The sequence below is a fragment of the Suricata suricatta genome, chromosome 4 (assembly GCF_006229205.1).
Source record: "Suricata suricatta isolate VVHF042 chromosome 4, meerkat_22Aug2017_6uvM2_HiC, whole genome shotgun sequence".
Lineage (NCBI taxonomy): Eukaryota > Metazoa > Chordata > Mammalia > Carnivora > Herpestidae > Suricata > Suricata suricatta.
In genome coordinates this window covers 115,803,964-115,822,015 of record NC_043703.1, presented here as the reverse complement: position 1 = coordinate 115,822,015, position 18,052 = coordinate 115,803,964, and the positions used below count along the sequence as shown (strand labels likewise).

Below are 18,052 nucleotides of genomic sequence, written 5' to 3'. Positions count from 1 at the left end.
CGTATTTCTTTAAACACGTTACATTTTTCATCTACATTCATTTTCATTTATTTATTTTTAAGCCTTTGCAAGTCTGATTCTGTTGTGTTGCTGTTGAATCTTGTTTATATGCATTGTTTCCTTGTGTTTTTTGATACTTGAGTTCCAACTGAAAGGAATGTTAATTGTAGTATTCTTATAAGTTTGGGTTAGGTTATATTCCTCTAGAGAAAATTTGCCTTTGCTTCAGGCAGTTTTTGGGGAGCACTACAACCAGATTGGGATTATTTTTGAAATGAATTTTTAATTTGAGATATCTCAGAATAAGAAGATAGTATTAGTAGTATGAATATAGGCTTCCCTTCTTTTGAGAAGGCCAAGTTGTGGCTTCAGGGTATCATGGGAGATTTCCCCCTTCCCCCTGCCCAAGGTCATGTAACAGCCAGGTAAGTTTCCTTGAAGCTTCCCTTTATGAAACTACTGATTCCTTTAACCCTTATGGGGAAAAGTTTTTCTACCTTTTTTTCACTAAGGGTATAGCTCTTGAGGACTTTGGCTTTTTTATTTGAAGGCCTGATTGGACTTTGCACCTTTTGTGGGCTTCATCTCTTTTCTGTATATGGCTATTAAATAGAAGCACTAGGTTATAGGGGATTGGTAGAATCTGGATTCCTGTTTTTTATCCTCTGGAGATTTTCCTTATTTTGTTTTTTGCTTATCTGTGCATTAAAAAAGATTTAGAAACTTAATCCCAGCAGTTTTGGGAGTTTAGTAGTAGAAAGATTTTTCGTGATATATCCAATCTTCCGTATTGTTCATGGAACTTGATCTTATTTTACCTTTTTGTTCTTGATTAATTTTTTAGAATGGGAATTATTCTAGTACTGTTTATTTACCCTTCTTTCAGGGTCTTAAATTGCTTATAGACTTACAGAGTTTTAAATTGTTAACTTTGGCCAGGGAGTGTCAGTAAACAACCTCTAGTAGATGAAATTGGACTGGGAATTCAATGTGATGTTGGGAAATTTGGATCTTTCTCAGAAAATCAGAAAAGTGTGTGTGTGTGTGTGTGTGTGTGTGTGTGTGTGTGTGTTCATATGTGTGTATATCACACACTTATACATGTACATATATTGCATGCACACTGTATAATGCATGCACACATATACGTATATATTATATACAACATACACATTTACAAGTGACATCACTAATACTTTTTATAGTTTGATTTAATGATTCAGAGAAACTTGGTTGGTCTAATTTTGTTTAAGCCTATGTTAAATCTAGACATAGAAAGAGACTGGAACTATTCACTTAAGTGTTTCCAATGCTCTGCCCTTGTTTGTTTTTCTATATTAATAACTTTATGACCTCTGTCATTGGAACCATAATATTAAGTGTGGAGACTCTGAAGCATTTCTTCAATTAATACACAGTTTTTCAAAAATAGCTCTTTTTTAATAGCTATTCAGAGTTATTATTTAATCTAATACTTCATATTTTTTGTAAAGGATCTTGAAGAGTTTTAAAATATATATTCTGTACATGCTCCAACATACTGTAGATTCAGACTCATTATGATGGTTGCAGATATTAAGTGAATCAGTAGTTTCATTTAGCTACAACTTTGTGTGTTTAAGTGTTAAACTTGGCACTTTGAATTTCATGCAATGAAATTGGAGCTAATCTACCAAAGTTAATTATCACTTGTGTATATCAATCATATTACTACTCTGTTTTGAGTGTTTGCCCAGATTAGATTCAATGGATATCATCAGGTTGTAGACTGATTATTTCTGTTATTTGGCAGTAGCATTCAAAATCCAACTTTTAGCTGCTAGATTTTGTGGCCACCAACCGAAAGCTGCAATGGAATAAATCTTTTTGCACTTAATACAAATTGACAAAGAGGCTGGAATGAAGCCATTAACATATCCTGTAGTGCCTTTGTGTCTTCAGTTACTTAGGGTGATTGAATTGTTCTAACTGTGTGACTGTCATGGCGACAGTTATGGTGGTCTCTATAGCTTTACTTTGGGGTTGCTTTGCTTTCATTAGTTTATTTTCTAATAGATGTTGTTGACTTGACAGATATTTTGTGACAATTTCCTCTTCCACTTTGCTGTGCTATTTAACCAGTACCAGGTTTTTAGTAAGCTCTTTAGCTAGGTGCCAGTTGAAATTTCTCCACCCTGTTTCTGTCTCTATGAAAATATCATCAAAAAAGCCATCATATAAGTGTGGGGTTCCCCTTCTGCCTTGAGATCTCCATCACAACATTCTGTTGGTTGCATGGGCTAATTTGGTGAAGCCAGGTATATATCTTGGTATTTGCAAGGTGGGAGAAGGATTTAAATGTATTTGATCTCCTGTGACAGTGCAAGGACATTTGGGTATAGTCTTCAGCTTAGACTTCCTCAACTAGTATGTGCTTCCCCTGCCTTTGATGATGATATACAATGATCTGTTTTCACCTTTATATACGTTGAGCATCCATATTACCGTAGTAAGATCTGAGTTAAATTGATAGATAAACTAAAGAAGAGGAAGGGACTTTAAACTCCACTTGACCTTCTGCAGTTTCTCTTTCGACATCATGCTCAAATCTGTTTTTCCACTTTATTTTTAACTTTTGGAATAAACAAAAATACTAATGTTGCTTTTATGGAGCTTATTGAGAAGAAAATGTTTGAAGACTAAAAACCATGATACAAGTTAAGAAAAATATATGAATAAGAGAAGACCAGAATAAACTCTGGATTTTTTTTCTTGGATTAATCAAAACAAAAAGAAAAATGTTCAGTCTTAGTGTCTTAAAGTTCTCTTTGGTTCTAAAAACATTTCAACAGCTAAACTTTGTTTGATGTGATACTCTTTGCATCTGTCTTTGAGATAATCAGAAACCCACATCTTATGGTCAACTAATCTTTGAAAAAGCAAGAAAGAATATCCAGTGAAAAAAAGACAGTCTCTTTAACAAATGGTGTTGGGAAAACTAGGCAACAGCATGCAGAAGAATGAAACTGAACCACTTTCTTACACCATGCACAAAAGTAAAATAAAAGTGGATGAAAGACCTAAATCTGAGACAGGAAGCTATCAAAATCCTGGAGGATAACATAGGCAACAACCTCTTTGACCTCGGCCATAGCAGCTTCTTACTAGACACGTTTCCAGAAGCAAGGGGAACAAAATCAAAAATGAACTTTTGGGACTTCTTTAAGGTAAAAAGCTTCTGCTCAGTGAAGGAAATAATCAACAAAGCTAAAAGACAGCCTACGGAATAGGAGAAGATATATGCAGATGACATATCTGATAAAGGGTGAGTTAGTGCTCAAAATCTACAAAGAACTTATCAAACTCAATACCCCAAAATAAATAATTCAGTTTAGAAATGGACAGAAGACATGAACAGAAATTTTCCCAAAGAAAATGTACAGATGGCTAGTAGATACTTGAAAAGGTGCTCAGCATTACTCATCGTTAGGGACATACAAGTCAAAACCACGATGAGACACCACCTTACTCACACCTGTCAAAATGGCTAAAAGTAACAGCATAGGAAAACACAGATGTTGGTGAAGATGTGGAGGAAGGGGAACCGTCCTACACTTTTGGTGGGAGTGCAAATTGGTGCAGCCACTCTGGAAAACAGTATGGAGGTTCCTCACAAAGTTAAAAATAGAACTAACCTATGACCCAGCAATTGCACTACTAATTTATCCAAAGGATACAAAAATACTGATTCAAAGGAGCACATGCACCCTGATGTGCATAGCCAAATTATGGGAAGAGCCCAAATGTCCATTGACTGATAAATGAATAAAGAAGATGTGGTATACATATACAATGAAATATTACTCAGCCATCAAAAAGAATGAAACCTCGCCATTTGCAATGAGATGGATGGAGCTAGAGTGTGTTATGCTAAGCTAAATCAGTGAGAGAAAGACAAATGCCATATGATTTTACTCATGTAGAATTTAAGAAACAACAGATGAACATAGGGGAATGGGGGAAAAAGAGAAGGAAGCAAACCATAGGAAACATTATTTGTTTACTTTTATTTATATTTTCAAGGTTTATTTATTTATTTATTTGGGGGGAGCGTAGAGAGAGATAGAGAAAGAATCCCAAGTAGGCTCCCCACTGTCAGTGCGGTGCCTGGTGAGGTCCTTATTCACAAACTGCGAGATTATGACCTGAGCCAAAATTAAAGTCGGACACTTAATTGACTGAGCCACCCTAGGTGTCCCCCAATTTATTTTAGAGTGAACATAAGCAGGGGAAAGTGGGAGAGAGAGAGAGAGAGAGTGAGTGAGCAAGCTCTCTGCTCTCAGTGTGGAGCCCAACAGTGGTCTCAATTCCATGACCCTGGGATCATGACCTGAGCCGAAATCAAGAGTCAGATGCTTCCTTGACTGAGCCACCAAGGCACCCCAAGAGATTCTTAAATATATAGACCAAACTCAGGGGTGATGGAGGGAGGTGGGTCAGGGAATGGCTAAATGGGTGGTGGGTTTGGAAGGCATGTGTCGTGATGAGCACTGGATGTTATGTGTAGGTGATGAATCACTAAATTCTATACCTGAAACCAATTTCACCATATATGTTAACTAACTAGAATTCAAATAAAAACTTGAAATAAAAACCAAAAGAAACCCACATCTTAGTTTCCTATTGTTCCTTCCATTTCTCCATCTTCAGGATACAGAGAGGCTCTCCTCTGGCTAGGCTCTGTGGTAGCAGCTGGAGATAAAATGGGGAAGACACAGTCTCTGCCCACAGGAGATTAATGTTCTAGTAAGGAGAAATTGACAAGTGAATGGGCAATCAGAATTTGGTTTAATAAATTCTGTGATGGCATTCATAATAAAGGAGGAGCACAGTCTCTGGAGCTAGAGAAAGTTTCCTAGAAAAATTAGGGTGCAAGCTGAGATTTGAAGGGTGAATGTTAATTAACTCTAACTAAACTGGAAGAAAATGGGGAAGATTTGAAGGGTGAATGTTAATTAACTCTAACTAAACTGGAAGAAAATGGGGAAGAGCAGTCTAGCAGTCCTGGGAACAGGATTCCTTAGTGTTGTGTAGATTTTGATTCATTGTTGGCTTGTTCTTTGACTTGCCTGCTACCTTTGAAGACTGAACAAAGTTGTACATTTAGGATACTTTCCTCTGCAAGTAGCTGAATATTGAGGGAAAGTGGAAATAGGAAGTTTCCTAAAAATTGTAAATTTCCCTTAAAATAGGAAATTATTACTTCATGTACTATTAAGTTGGGAAATAGGACTGTTTCAGCATTGGTTCAGCATCAAGGACCCAGGTATTTTCCCTCTTTCCCCCTCGACATCCTCAGTCTCTTGGCGCTATCTCCTTTCACCTTGGGATGTTTCCTGCATCCCCAAGCGTTGTATTGGACAGTGTCTGAAGTAGGAAAAACAGTTTCTTTTCCTGTATCCTCCAGGAAAGAAAACCTCTTTAGGATCTTCACTTTGAGATTTCTCCTTATTTGTCATTGGTGAGAGTTGTGTAACCTATTAAATGTTTCTTTTTCTTTCTTTCTTTCTTTTTTTTTTTTTTTTTGATAGAGAGAGACAGCATGAGCAGGGGAGGGTCAGAGAAGGAGAGGGAGACACGGAATCCAAAGCAGGCTCCAGGCTCTGAGCTAGCTGTCAGCACAGAGCCCGACGCGGGGCTTGAACCCATGAACCGTGAGATCATGACCTGAGCCTAAGCCGGACGCTTAACCGACTGAGCCACCCAGGCACCCCTTGTTTTACCTATTAACTGGTCACTGTCATGGGGAATGGAATAACCATGACTGGTTTACAGATTAGTTAGTAGTTACCTCTTGCAGTAGGATGGGAAGGTGAAACAGCAGAACAAATTGGGACTCTTCCAACAGGAAGAAGACTGGAATAGCTTTTGTGTAGGTACAACTAAATAGGCAACTGACTCATCCTGAAGTAGAAGTGTAAGAGTGTGTGTGTGTGTGTGTGTGTGTGTGTGCGCGCATGCATTCGTCTTTTTAGAAGTGTTTATCCATTTTTGAAAGGAAGAGAGGCAGAGTGCAAGTGGAGGAGGGGCAGCGGGAGGGGGAGACACAGAATCCAAAGCAGGCTCCACGCTCTGAGCTGTCAGCACAGAGCCTGTCACAGAATTTGAACCCACTAACCGCTAGATCATGACCTGAGCTGAAGTCGGACGTTTAACCAGCTCAGCCACCCACGCACCCCTGTGTCTTTGTTTTTAAACCACTTAAGCATCGTGTCCAACATTAGCATTTCCTAATTGTGTTTTCTTTTGGGAGTGAGGTCCAGATGTATCAGTAACAAGCAATGCAATTTTCACTATGGCATTTTAACTTTCCTTGGCCTCAGTTTCCTCTGATGTACAATAACAGCTTTGTCTTCCATCTCCAAGACCTCTTTCAACTCTGATGTTTTAAGAGTTCATGGAACTATTTTGCTTTCTTTGCTGGACAAACCAATGTACTGCAGAGGGCGATTTCTAGGTGTGTGAATTTGGCAAGTTGCTTCATCTTCTTGGGTTCAGGCTCCTCATTTATAAAATGGGAATTATGTCTAATTTATAAGGTGCAAAGAATTTAAATGAGATATGCTCATAAGATTATTTATTTTCCTTTGGACAAACAGATTCAACCTGCTACAGGCTGTAGCAAATGATATAATCCTGTAATGATTTGTTACAGAGGAAAGATAAATATTTGTTGAATAGAATTCCTGAAGTGCCAATTTAGAAGTTAACATCTCTCTCTTAAAATGCCCACGAAATGTAGGTGGGATGTTTGAAAGTATGCATCAGCTGTAGCCGCTAGCATAAAACATGCTAGTTTTTGCAAAAACCCGTGTGCGTGCGCATGTGTTTATGTGGTTGCTTTTTGTGTAATGGGTGCTTTTTTTTTTTTTTTTTTGGTGAAATTAGACTCTACAGGGCAGCATTTATGTGGTTGACTCAAGATTTAGACTATAAAACTTTGTTAATTCCTAAGCATTTCTTGTTTATCTTTTACTAGGTATTAGAATATTCTTTGGCATATGACAAGTAATGCAGAGGTGCAGCTTGTTTATTTCATAGCCTTATTTAACTGTGGAACACCTGTGGCACAGATACGTTCAAAGCATATAGCTTTTCTGTAAATCCTGCTTTATATTAGAAATGGAAATTTACATGTTAGAGTGCTTTATATAAATAATCATTTAATAACTAGTTATAAGTCTTAAGCCAGGAGGTATTATAGAATATAGGTTTTAGATTTTTAAGCAGTCTCCCTTACTTGGCCAGAAGTCAAAGTTTCAAGTAATATTAGAAATTGGTCATCACTAGATGGCAGTCTTTCTCTAGTTTAAGTCATTTATTTGGGATGGGGGGGTGGGGAAGCTCCTCTTTGTTCAAGTGCAATGTTGACTATGAATATTAGGTTAACTTTTGTAGGTCTATAACCTTTCCAGAATATAGGACTTATTTATTTTTGTTTTTAACATTTTATATCTGATATGTTGGTTAGCACTGAGTAAGGCTCAGATACACTTGAAATGCTGGTAGAAATTGAACTGTTAAGTAGTGATCTATAATTACTTTTCCTGTGCTGGGCAATTTGAAACAAAACCTTTAGATCATTGATTTTTAACCTCTTTGATAACCAGATGGAAGTGATGGGTCAGTTTCCCTTAAAATTACATATACAAGCCTTTCCCTATACACACATAAAATCTGGAAAATGTGGATTTCTTGAAACATACCCATGGAACACAAGTTTATTAAATGTAGTCCAACACTCCTGTTTTAAATATATGGGTTTTATGTTTTCTAACTTTTTAAACTCTCAAGATACTCAGATACTCTCAAGATACTGTAAACATTTGATGTTATTCAGCATTACTATAATTAAAGAGAATAGTAGCATCAGAAAGGCCCTAAACCAGGAGAAATAGTAGAGGCTAGTGATAAGGATATAGAAAATTTATTAAATTGTTTTGACCCTGTTAACGCTATTCTGGAAAATGCATGATCTTTACATTTCATTGACTTAACTTGAAAGTAGAAGCTAACTGTAGAAAGTAGGCTAATACCTAAGAGAATTTGTAATTGATTGCCTTCTATTTCCTAAATGAGAAAGCTGAGGATCAGAGAGATGAATGGAGTTGGCCAAGGATTCATATAGCTGCTTAGTTGCATTCCTAAAACCAAGGCTACACAGTCAGGCAACTAAAATCTACCTTTCTTTCTTTGATTTATATTTTTTTAATAGGAAGTTCAGGGAACTAGGGAGGCATTATTGACATGTGATCAATTTCTTAATTTGAGGATTTTCTTCTCATTGAGTTGTCTTTGGTGATATTAATATAGATATTTGGAAGGAGAAAAAGAAAAGTTCTGCATAGTAGAAGAAAGTAGATGTGCTCCCTAACAGTATTACTAGGTCAAGATATAACTGAATTTGAAACCAAAGAGTTGTCTAATATTGAATACTTTCTGCTCATGTCATTTAGATTGATACATTTTCACTGGTTATTGCTTTTCTATGAGTGGCAAGGAATATTAGTGTCTTCACTTGGTAACCTTTGTTTTCTTTCCCTTTGGAAGGAGAAATTCATGCTTATTTGAGGTTAGTTGAAATGTCAACGGTAGATTATGTCTTGCGTTTATATTTCAAGTAGCTCCTTCAGGCAAGTGGTTATTCTATAATGTGTTTTAATTGTCAGAGTGGGGATTGTTTGTAATTTATTTGAAGATCTCTTCTTTTATTTCAAAGGAGGGAGAACGAATCTAAATTGCTCTGGGTTTTCTGAAGTAAGTGTTCAGAATTTTTACTGGAAGCCAAACTTATTTTTTAAAATTATTTTTATGTTTTTATTTATTATTGAGACAGAGAGAAACAGAGCATGAATGGGGGAGGGGCAGAGAGAGAGGGAGACACAGAATCTGAAGCAGGCTCCAGGCTCTGAGCTGTCAGCACAGAGCCTGATATGGGGCTCGAACCCACGAACCATGAAATCATGACCTGAGCCGAAGTTGGCCACTTAAACAACTGAGCCACCTAGACGCCCCGGAAGCCAAACTTTTATATGTATTATCTGTAGTTACTGCTGAGTTTTGGGCAATGGAACTGATCTGCTATGAGAGTATGCAAGATGAGGGTCAGGATCTGGTACCTACAAATGATTCTAGAAAAGAAAGTGTTGGTAATGAACAAATGTCAGATGCCAAAGAGGTTTTAGAGATAGTATTAGTCAATCATGTAGTCAGCAATGAGTCAATGCTTACTCATTGCCTACCACCTGGTTGGCACTGTTGTAGAGGTACAGTGGTGAATATGGCAGACAAAGTTCTTGCCCTGTAGCTTATAATCTAATTGGGATGGGTTTGGGCGGAGAGATGGACAACAAACTATGGATGACGAGAATGAGAAAGTTGTTTGAAGATTCAGAAGATGAGCATTGCTGACATAAGAACAGTAAAAACACAATTCTCGAGGGAAAAATAGCCATTGTAGCTGGAACATAGGGGATGGAGGGATGCTTGGGTGGGAACTAGAGAGGAATGAGGTTGGAAAGATAATCAGAGGCTAGATTGTGTAGGATCTTGTAAGTCTTGGTAAGGATTTAAGATTCTTATTCTTTTGGCAAAGAGAAGCCATTAGAGATTAAAGCAGAGGGATAACATCTGAATTACTGCTTTATAAAGATCATTTTAACTACTGTGTGGAGTATGTTAGAACGCAGGCAGGGAGACAGGGAGATGGAGAGACGGAGACTTTTGGGAGGCTATTAGTTGTGTGCCAGTGATACAGATTTGGACTAGAGTTTTAGTGGAAATAATGGGATGCAGTCCGCTACTAAGATATGTTTTGGACGTCGAATTGTCAGGATTTATTGATCAATTGGGTAGGGTGTGTGATGGAAAGAGGTGGATTAGGATTAATTCCTGCACTTGGATTTTTGAGTTGGGCAACTGGGGAGTGTCATTAGTTGTGGCGAGATGGTGAGTGGTGGGGAGGTTTGGGGAGATAGTTTGGTGATCGATGATTTTTAAATTTGAGATGGCTTTAAAAAAATCCAGTTGTGATTGTTAAATAGTAGCAGGATATTTGAGTCTAGTGCTCAGTGCATGGTGTGAATTACAGGTGGATTAGGAAGTCATTATTATGTATAGGATATATTAAAGCCATGGCATGAGATGATATTTCTTGGTAAAAGAGCATAGGTAGAAAAGATAGGTTGTTTTAGAATATTTAGAAAAAGAATAGAGAGGAGGAGCCCAGAAAGGAGATTGAGAAGGCACGTTAGTGAAAGGATAAAAACCCACACTAATTGTGGTATCACTGAATTCTTCTTTAGAAAAGTTCGTTTCAAGAAGGCGGGTATCACATTACAGCAAATGCTGCTATTAGGTGGAGCATGATGAATGCTAACCATTGGGAGGTGAGGAAAGAGTTAAGGAAAGAGTTTTACTGGGAGGGGAGCAGAGATGTAAGATGGAGGGAAGTATGTAGATAAGTACAGTTTCATAAAGTCCTGTTTCTATAACCATAAGGATGATTTAGTAGAGTGGGGAAATGTATGGTGTAAAGGGATGGATAAAAGGAAATAGTTAAAGGTATAAAGTTCCTGATCAACAAGAAGGATTGACAGATATGAGCTTGAAACAGTTTTTCCTTTGTTACAGGGAAGGGGACAGAGCAAGAGGTAGGAAGTTTGGTTCATTTTAGTGGGAGAAGAAGAAATATTCCTCTCTTTGTCTTGTGAAGTGTGTTGTTAAGTCAGCAGCTGAGAGTGAGGGGGTGGACATTTGAGGAGAGGAGAAAGTAAGGTTCTCACACGTAGTTATTTTGAAAAATACAACGTGATTCTGTGGCGGTGCTGGTGCTGGTAGGGAGGATGGTTTTAGGAGTATTATCTAGCAGCATTTATTGAGTGGCCACTTTAGATTTGGGATTATATTGCTAAACTGAGTCTACCCAGCTTAGCTCTGTTTTTCTCCAGGGGCATCAGCTTCTTGAGTAGTATAGTCATGGAGTAATTGAATAGTTGACTTTATTCAAAAATTGAGTTTTTCTAGGTAAGTTTCAGAAAGAAAGGTACAAAGGAGTTGCAGTTCAGTTCTTTCATTTTATGATGATAATTCTGTGATGAATACTGTCACACATTTAAATATTTTTGAATGAATAGAAATTAGAATTTCTGTTTATCATAAAAGATACTCATCTAGAATTGGGGCAATATTAATATATTTGGATTACTCTGTGGTTAATGCAGCTTCAGTATGAAATTTCCACATAAATTCACTTCTGGGTCTATAATACTGTTTCTTAGAAGTAAATGTGGTGTAATCTTCATGCAGTTTTTTTTTTTTTTAAAGGTCTGTCTATGATGGTGAGGAACATGGACGATTCATGGAGAAGCTTGAAACTCGCATCCGTAATCATGATCGAGAAATTGAGAAAATGTGCAACTTTCATTACCAGGGCTTTGTGGACTCTATAACTGAACTTTTGAAAGTGAGAGGAGAAGCCCAGAAACTCAAAGTAAGGAGACTCTTAGAGGGACTTATTTCTCTGTCCTGTGCTGGGGTTCTGATTAGCGCTAAGGGAGGAGGGAGTACATTGCAGGTTCTGTGTTTGTAGTAAAGATACCAAGAAAAGGAATTTGAAACCTGGATAATTGGGATTATTTTAGCTGAAAAGAATACTCACTAAGCGAAACTTTAGTTTGGATAAGTACATGTGGATGAGAACCAGCAACAGAATCAGTAACTGTAGTCCTTCAAATAGAAACCCAGCTGACTCTTCATGTCCACCATCTACTTCCTTGCTAGGGAAAAGCATCACCCTAGGATGACAGGCATAGAGCATGGCTGCAGAAGTCATTTCAGCATGGCAACCAAGGTCACAGGAAAATAAAAGTCAGTGATAGATGTGAGGTATCTTCAACCAAAGTGTGGAAGTTCGTTCTAGATAGGACAGATTCAAATTCAGCAAGGAGACCAGCCATATTGGTCTGGGCTCTTGTCTTGGATAACTGACTTTCCTTATTGATCTTAAATCTAACCACTTCACTGAACTCTTCTATTATTTCTAATAATTTATGTGTGGCTTTCTCTTCCTCCTTCCTCTTTCCTTCCTTCCTTTCTTCCTTCCCTTTTTTTAAATGTTATTATTTATTTTTTTGTGTGTTTATTTATTGTTAGAGAGAGAGAGAGAAAGAGAGAAAGAGTGCAAGCTGGGGAGGGGCAGAGAGAGAGGGAGACACAGAATCTGAAATGGGCTTTAGGCTCTGAGCTGTCAGCACAGAGCCTGAGCCTGATGCAGGGCTCAAACTCATGAACCTTGTGATCGTGACCTGAGCTGAAGTCAGATGCTTGACTGAGCCACCCAGGTGCCCCCCTTCCTTAATTTCTTCTTCCTTCCTTCCTCCCTCTCTCCATCCCTTCCCTTCCCTTCCCTTCCCTTCCCTTCCCTTCCCTTCCCTTCCCTTCCCTTCCCTTCCCACCCCTCCCCTCCCCTCCCCTCCCCTCCCCTCCCTTCCCTTCCCTTCTTCTTCCTTTCTTTCTTTCTTTTCCTTCCTTCCTTCCTTCCTTTTTTTCTTACTTGCTTTCTTGCTTCTCTTCCTTGCCCTTCCTTCCTTCTTTCCTTCTCCGTCCCTCCTTTCTATCCTTCCCTTTCCCTTTCCCTCTCCTTTTCTTCCCCTCCTTTTTCTCCTCTCCCCTGTTCCTGCTCTCTCTTCCCCTTCCCTCCCTTCATCCCTTCTTCTTCTCCTCTTCTCCCTCCTCCTCTTTTTCCTGTTGGAATTTGGATTAAAATCCCATAAAGATGAGTGTAAAATTTTATGTGAGTGTAAAATTCACATGAAAGAATACGTTGATAAGACAAGCAAAGAAGCAACTTTATTGAGGGAAAAGTGGGCTACTTAAAGTGATAGTGATGTAACAGATAGTTTGACTGTAAAACCTAACCTGCATGAAGCTGGCAAACTTTTAAATATGTTTCATTTAATGTAAAATTTTGTATTTTGCTGCAGAATTATTAATATGTTTGATAGTGGGATCTTGTTCTACCACCCACTAGGTAGGGGTATTATGTAATACACAATATGCACCATATTATCTTTACAAAATCTCTGAATTTCTGCAGTTCAAAACACAGTGGGTCCCAGGGCTTCAAATAAGAGCTTATGGAGCTGTAACGATCCCGTGTTCTTAAGAAGTATATTGTTTCCAACACAGTTCAGTCTCTTTTGTATCCTGCTCAGTTGCTCCCTTTACCTCCCCCAACCCCAAAAGTAACGGCTCTTCTGATTTTCTTGTTACTGTGCTTAATGCTTAACTATTTTAGTTGAAATTAAGTTCGATCCTTTTTTCATTCAGTATATCAACATCAACTTCAGATGAACAAAACAGTTAAATAGAAAAGACAAAACTATAAAGGCACTAGTAGAAAGTACAGATGAATATTTATGTGATTTGGGGAGAGAGGAATACATTTCTAAGGAAAATTCCTACAGCCAGAATGAAAAAAATTGATAGAAATGACAACATTGAAATGAAAGAATCTTTTCTACGTATAAGTTAAAAATATAATAAATAAAAACTATTTAAAAACACATTTGCCAAAAAAGTAAAAAATACATTTGCCAAGTGATTAATATCCTTAACATAGAAAAAGTTCTTTATAAGTTAAAAGGAAAAATATCAACAGTCTAATAAATTGAGAAATATACATTAATATATAGTTCACATAAGAAGAAATACAAGGGGACTCTACAATTTAGAAAATTATAGGAATGCTGACTTAAACAATAAAGTGTCACTTAATTAAATGAAAAGATGAAAAAAAATGCTATTTAAGAGTAGAGATATGATACCAGTCAAACAGGGAATGCCTGGTTGGAGTGTAGATTGTTACAGCCTTTGAGGAGAGCAATTTTATTTATGAATATTTAAAACTCCACATAGTTATTGTTGTTGTTGTTGTTTTTAAAGATAGAGAGTGCAAGCCAGGGAGTGGCAGAGAGATTGAGAGAGGGAGGGAGAGAATAAATTTCAAGCAGGCTTATACCATCAGCACAGAGCCTGATGCAGGGCTCAAACTCAGGAACCGTGAGATCATGACCTGAAAGAAAGTCAGACTCTTAACCAACTGAGCCACTTAGGTCCCCAAATTTAATTAATTTAACTTAAATTATTTTTTCCCTGCCCCTCCCTCTAATGTGTAAAACTTTAATATGTCCTAAAGTCATTTAGTAGAAAATTAGTAAAATAAATCTTGGTACATTCATTTAAAAGAATAGTAAACTACAATATATTTTAGAAGTATATCTTAGGTGAGAAGGTATTAGGAATGTTTACTTAATATAGTAAGCAACTAAAACGTGTGAACAGTTTGACTGTATTTGCCTTCTATAAATAATTTTTAAAATTGAGAGAGAGAGGGAATGAGAATGCATGGGGGACGTGTAGAGAGAGAGGGAGGCAGAGAATCCCAAGTAGGCTCCGTGCTGTCAGCACAGAGCCTGATGTGGGACTTGAACTCATGAACCATGAGATCATGACCTGAACTGAAGTTGGACACTTAACCAACTGAGCCTCCCTGTTGCCCCAACTTGATTATATTTAAATAAAAAGTTATGCTGAAGTTTTGGGGGCTGAATGGACAATTGAGGCTTCAAATGAACAGAAGTATCTGCAATGTCTGTAAACAAAGATCTGGGGTTCTTGTCGGGAGCCGTGTATGCTGTTTGTCCCCACTCAGCTAGCCCAACTTTCCATTCTCACCTCAGGCTGTCCCTTTTCTGTGTTTCTTGAACGTGTATATTCCAAACTTTCCCCTCTGCTCTCCGGGCCCCTTGTCTGGGAGGGACAGCATGAAGTTCTGTCTCTGGGCACCAAAGTAGCCATGTAGTGGAGGACTTTCCTTGGCAGGTACCACTGAATATTGCCTGTTAATGTTTACCAGTTGTTGGTATCACTGGCTGCCTGGTACTCATCTTCTCTTCCTCTTTCTTCCTCCAAATTGTTTCAAGTTGCAAATTCCTTGAGATTACTCAAGATGCGCCTGAGAGAAAGCACGACTGGTTCAGGGTGTTTGACTGCTTCAGGCTCGACTCATTTCCTCTGCAGCCGGAGGCTATTAAAGTCTAGCAGCACGCCCAGGAGGTTTTGCGCTGGATTGGGTGGGTGGGGGAATCCATGCATCCTGGGTTAAGAACCTATGAAAATTCAGGATTCTTGAACTCTAGAAAAAGTTTAGAAAATGCGCAAGGTTAAGTATTAACAATTGTCAGTATTGTTTTAACATAACAATGAAGAGAAACTACACTCTCTAGAATGCCCACTATTTTTGATTCAAGGTATATAATCTCTCCCCATGTTTATGTTTTCTATATCAAGAGGAGTAGCATTCTGGATAGGCAGTGTACTTCCTTCTCTCTCTCTCTTTTTAAATAGACTCCATGCCCAGCGTGGAGTCCAATGCAGGGCTCCCTGAGATCAACATCTGGGCTGAGATCAAGAGTCAGACACCTAACTGAGCCACCCAGGCACCCCATTTCCTTTTCACTTTTATGTTAAAATAGTACTGAAATAGTAATTATCTTTATTAGAAACATTGGTTAGGCTGCTATGGATGTGTTTTAGAACGACTGTTTGCATGAAATCAGTTTAGTGGGTCATAATCAGTATTTTTAATTAAAAAAAATTTTAATGTTTTATTTATTTTCGAGAGGGAGAGAGACAGAGACAGAGACAGTGTGAACAGGGGAGGGTCAGAGAGACAGGGAGATACAGAATCTGAAGCAGGCTCTAGGCTCTAAACTAGCTGTCAGCACAGAGCCTGACATGGGGCTTGAACCCACAAACCATGAGATCATGACCTGAGCCGAAACCAGATGCTTAACCGAATGAGCCACCCAGGCACCCCCCAGTATTTTTAATAAAAATTGAAATGAAATAGAATAGAACATAATACAAGATAATAGCATTTATTACATGGAATTTTGTTTCGTGTGTGTGTGTGTGTTTGTGGGTGTGTGTGTGTGTTCCTTAAACTTGTGTGCTGGGTTGCAAAATGTATTTCTTGCAAAGAGTTTGAGGTTAAAAAAAGTTTTAGAAATGTGTCTCTCTAAGGTAAATAGAGACCATGATTTTGCATTTAGTAGTATTTATGGAAGGTGGAATTTTTTGAGATCTCTAGGATTAAAAAGAAAATTATTCTTGAGTAACTACTGTGAAGGGGGGATAGCAGTACAATTCAAGGCATCCCACTCCATTTTTATTCACATTGCTTGAAAACTTTTTCTTTTAGTAAGCTGATAGTTTTCCTATGTCCTAGTAACATCCATTTATTAGTTTGTGTAACAGGCACTATTTTTGGGGCAGCACCTTTCTTCTGATCGCCTGTCAGATATTTTAGTACCTTTATTCTGATAACTTTTCAGATATTTGAAGGACAGCTGTTATTTCAATATAGTATATCCAGGTATAGTATTTAGTATCTCCAAATGAATGTTGCCCCCTTATTTGGGCTAAAATATTTTTCATGCATGTAGGTTTGAGTTCTTCTCCAGACATACTCCCATCTAATCATGTTTCAGTTTGTCAGTGGCCTTGCTAAAACGTGGCCTCTAATGTAACTTTTATCATGTGGTCTTAGAGCCTTACCATCTTAACTTATTCTAGTAAACTGATCAGCCAACTGTGTCTTGCAGGCCAAATCCCACTTGTCTCCTATTTTTGTAAATAAAGTTTTATTGGAATGGAGCAATGCCCATTCATCTACATTTTGATTATGGCTGCATTTTTGCTACAGTGGCTGAGGGGAATAATTAGAACAGAGATTATCTACCTAGCCCTTTGCAAAAACCGTTTCCTGACCTTTGCCTCACACAGTCTTTCTGTTAGTGTTGTTTTAGCCCCACATTTGGGACAGCTACAGCACACTCTTAATTCATGCAGAGCTAACAGTCCGGTAAAACCAAGTGCTTCACATGCGGTACTATCAAATAAATAGTAAAGAGGGAATTTGAGAGTTTCTTCTCTTTCTGTTACTTCATAAAGACTTTCTAGAGAAGGTTGGGTTTTATTTTGTCTGTGAAAAAAGGAGATGCGTGTGGTAATCTGCTCTGAAAATGATAGTCCAGCTCTAGTATATAGTGTAGGGCAGAGTTTTCAGATGTGTGTTCCTGAAAAACGAGTTTCTTAAGATGATCCTCAATAAAAGGGTGTTATGTTAAATATGTGTGGAAAACATTCTGTTTGATATTCTCTTACTGGGCATTCATGGTACATGTAGAATATTAAAGGCTTCAAGAAGTCCTGAATAAAGTAATCTGTTTAGTGGAATTTCCCACTAAATTTTAGTGAAATGTTTGGTGTGTGTGTATGTATATGCATGCATGTGTGTGTGTATATATATATGTGTATCTGCATTGTGTGCACCTCTGTGTGCGTGTGAAGAATGCCTATTCACTAACATTTCTTGGTGTTCTAAGGGACATAATAGGAAACACTGGGCTAAGGGAACGTCTTAAAAGTGTAAGCAATGGCCGTTATTGGTGGAAGGGGGATAGAAAGCCTCCATTAAAGAAAACTGTAGAAGTTAATATTGCTCATGTTGGTAGTTGTTGTTTTGAGAGAGAGAGAGAGAAGAGCAGAGGGAAAGGAGAGAGAGATTCTCAAGCAGGCTTCATGCTGGGCATGGAACTTGATCTCATCATGACCATAAGATCATGGCCTGAGCCGAAATCAAGAGTTGGATGCTCAGCTGACTGAGCCCCTCGGATGCCCCTGCTCATGTTTTCATAATATCTGGGATGGTGGGGAAATGACTATTCTGTGTACTTAATTTTTTTTTATATCAATTGAATCTCCAAAAGTGGATATCAAAGAACTTGGTGCCAGTTCCTTAAAATTATGAACTCTAGATAAATTTTAAGGCCTGTTTACATAGTTTTGACTATCTGATGGAGAGGTTAATTAAAAAAAAATGGAAATATGGAACTGTTAGGAACTATTGAATTAATGATCCAAAAAGAATTAAGAAAGGGGCCTCTGG

The 18,052-nt window shown here is 38.0% G+C and overlaps 1 protein-coding gene across 8 annotated transcripts in view; it reads left to right on the top strand.

The window, feature by feature from the left end:
* Window positions 1-18,052, top strand: part of EXOC6B (exocyst complex component 6B) — a 581,371-nt gene that overhangs the window by 72,283 nt on the left and 491,036 nt on the right. For all 8 annotated transcript variants that reach the window (XM_029937576.1, XM_029937578.1, XM_029937580.1 and 5 more), the window contains exon 2: window positions 11,365-11,530. In XM_029937576.1, the coding sequence (XP_029793436.1) occupies window positions 11,365-11,530 (166 nt within the window). The remainder of the gene's footprint in view (window positions 1-11,364; window positions 11,531-18,052) is intronic.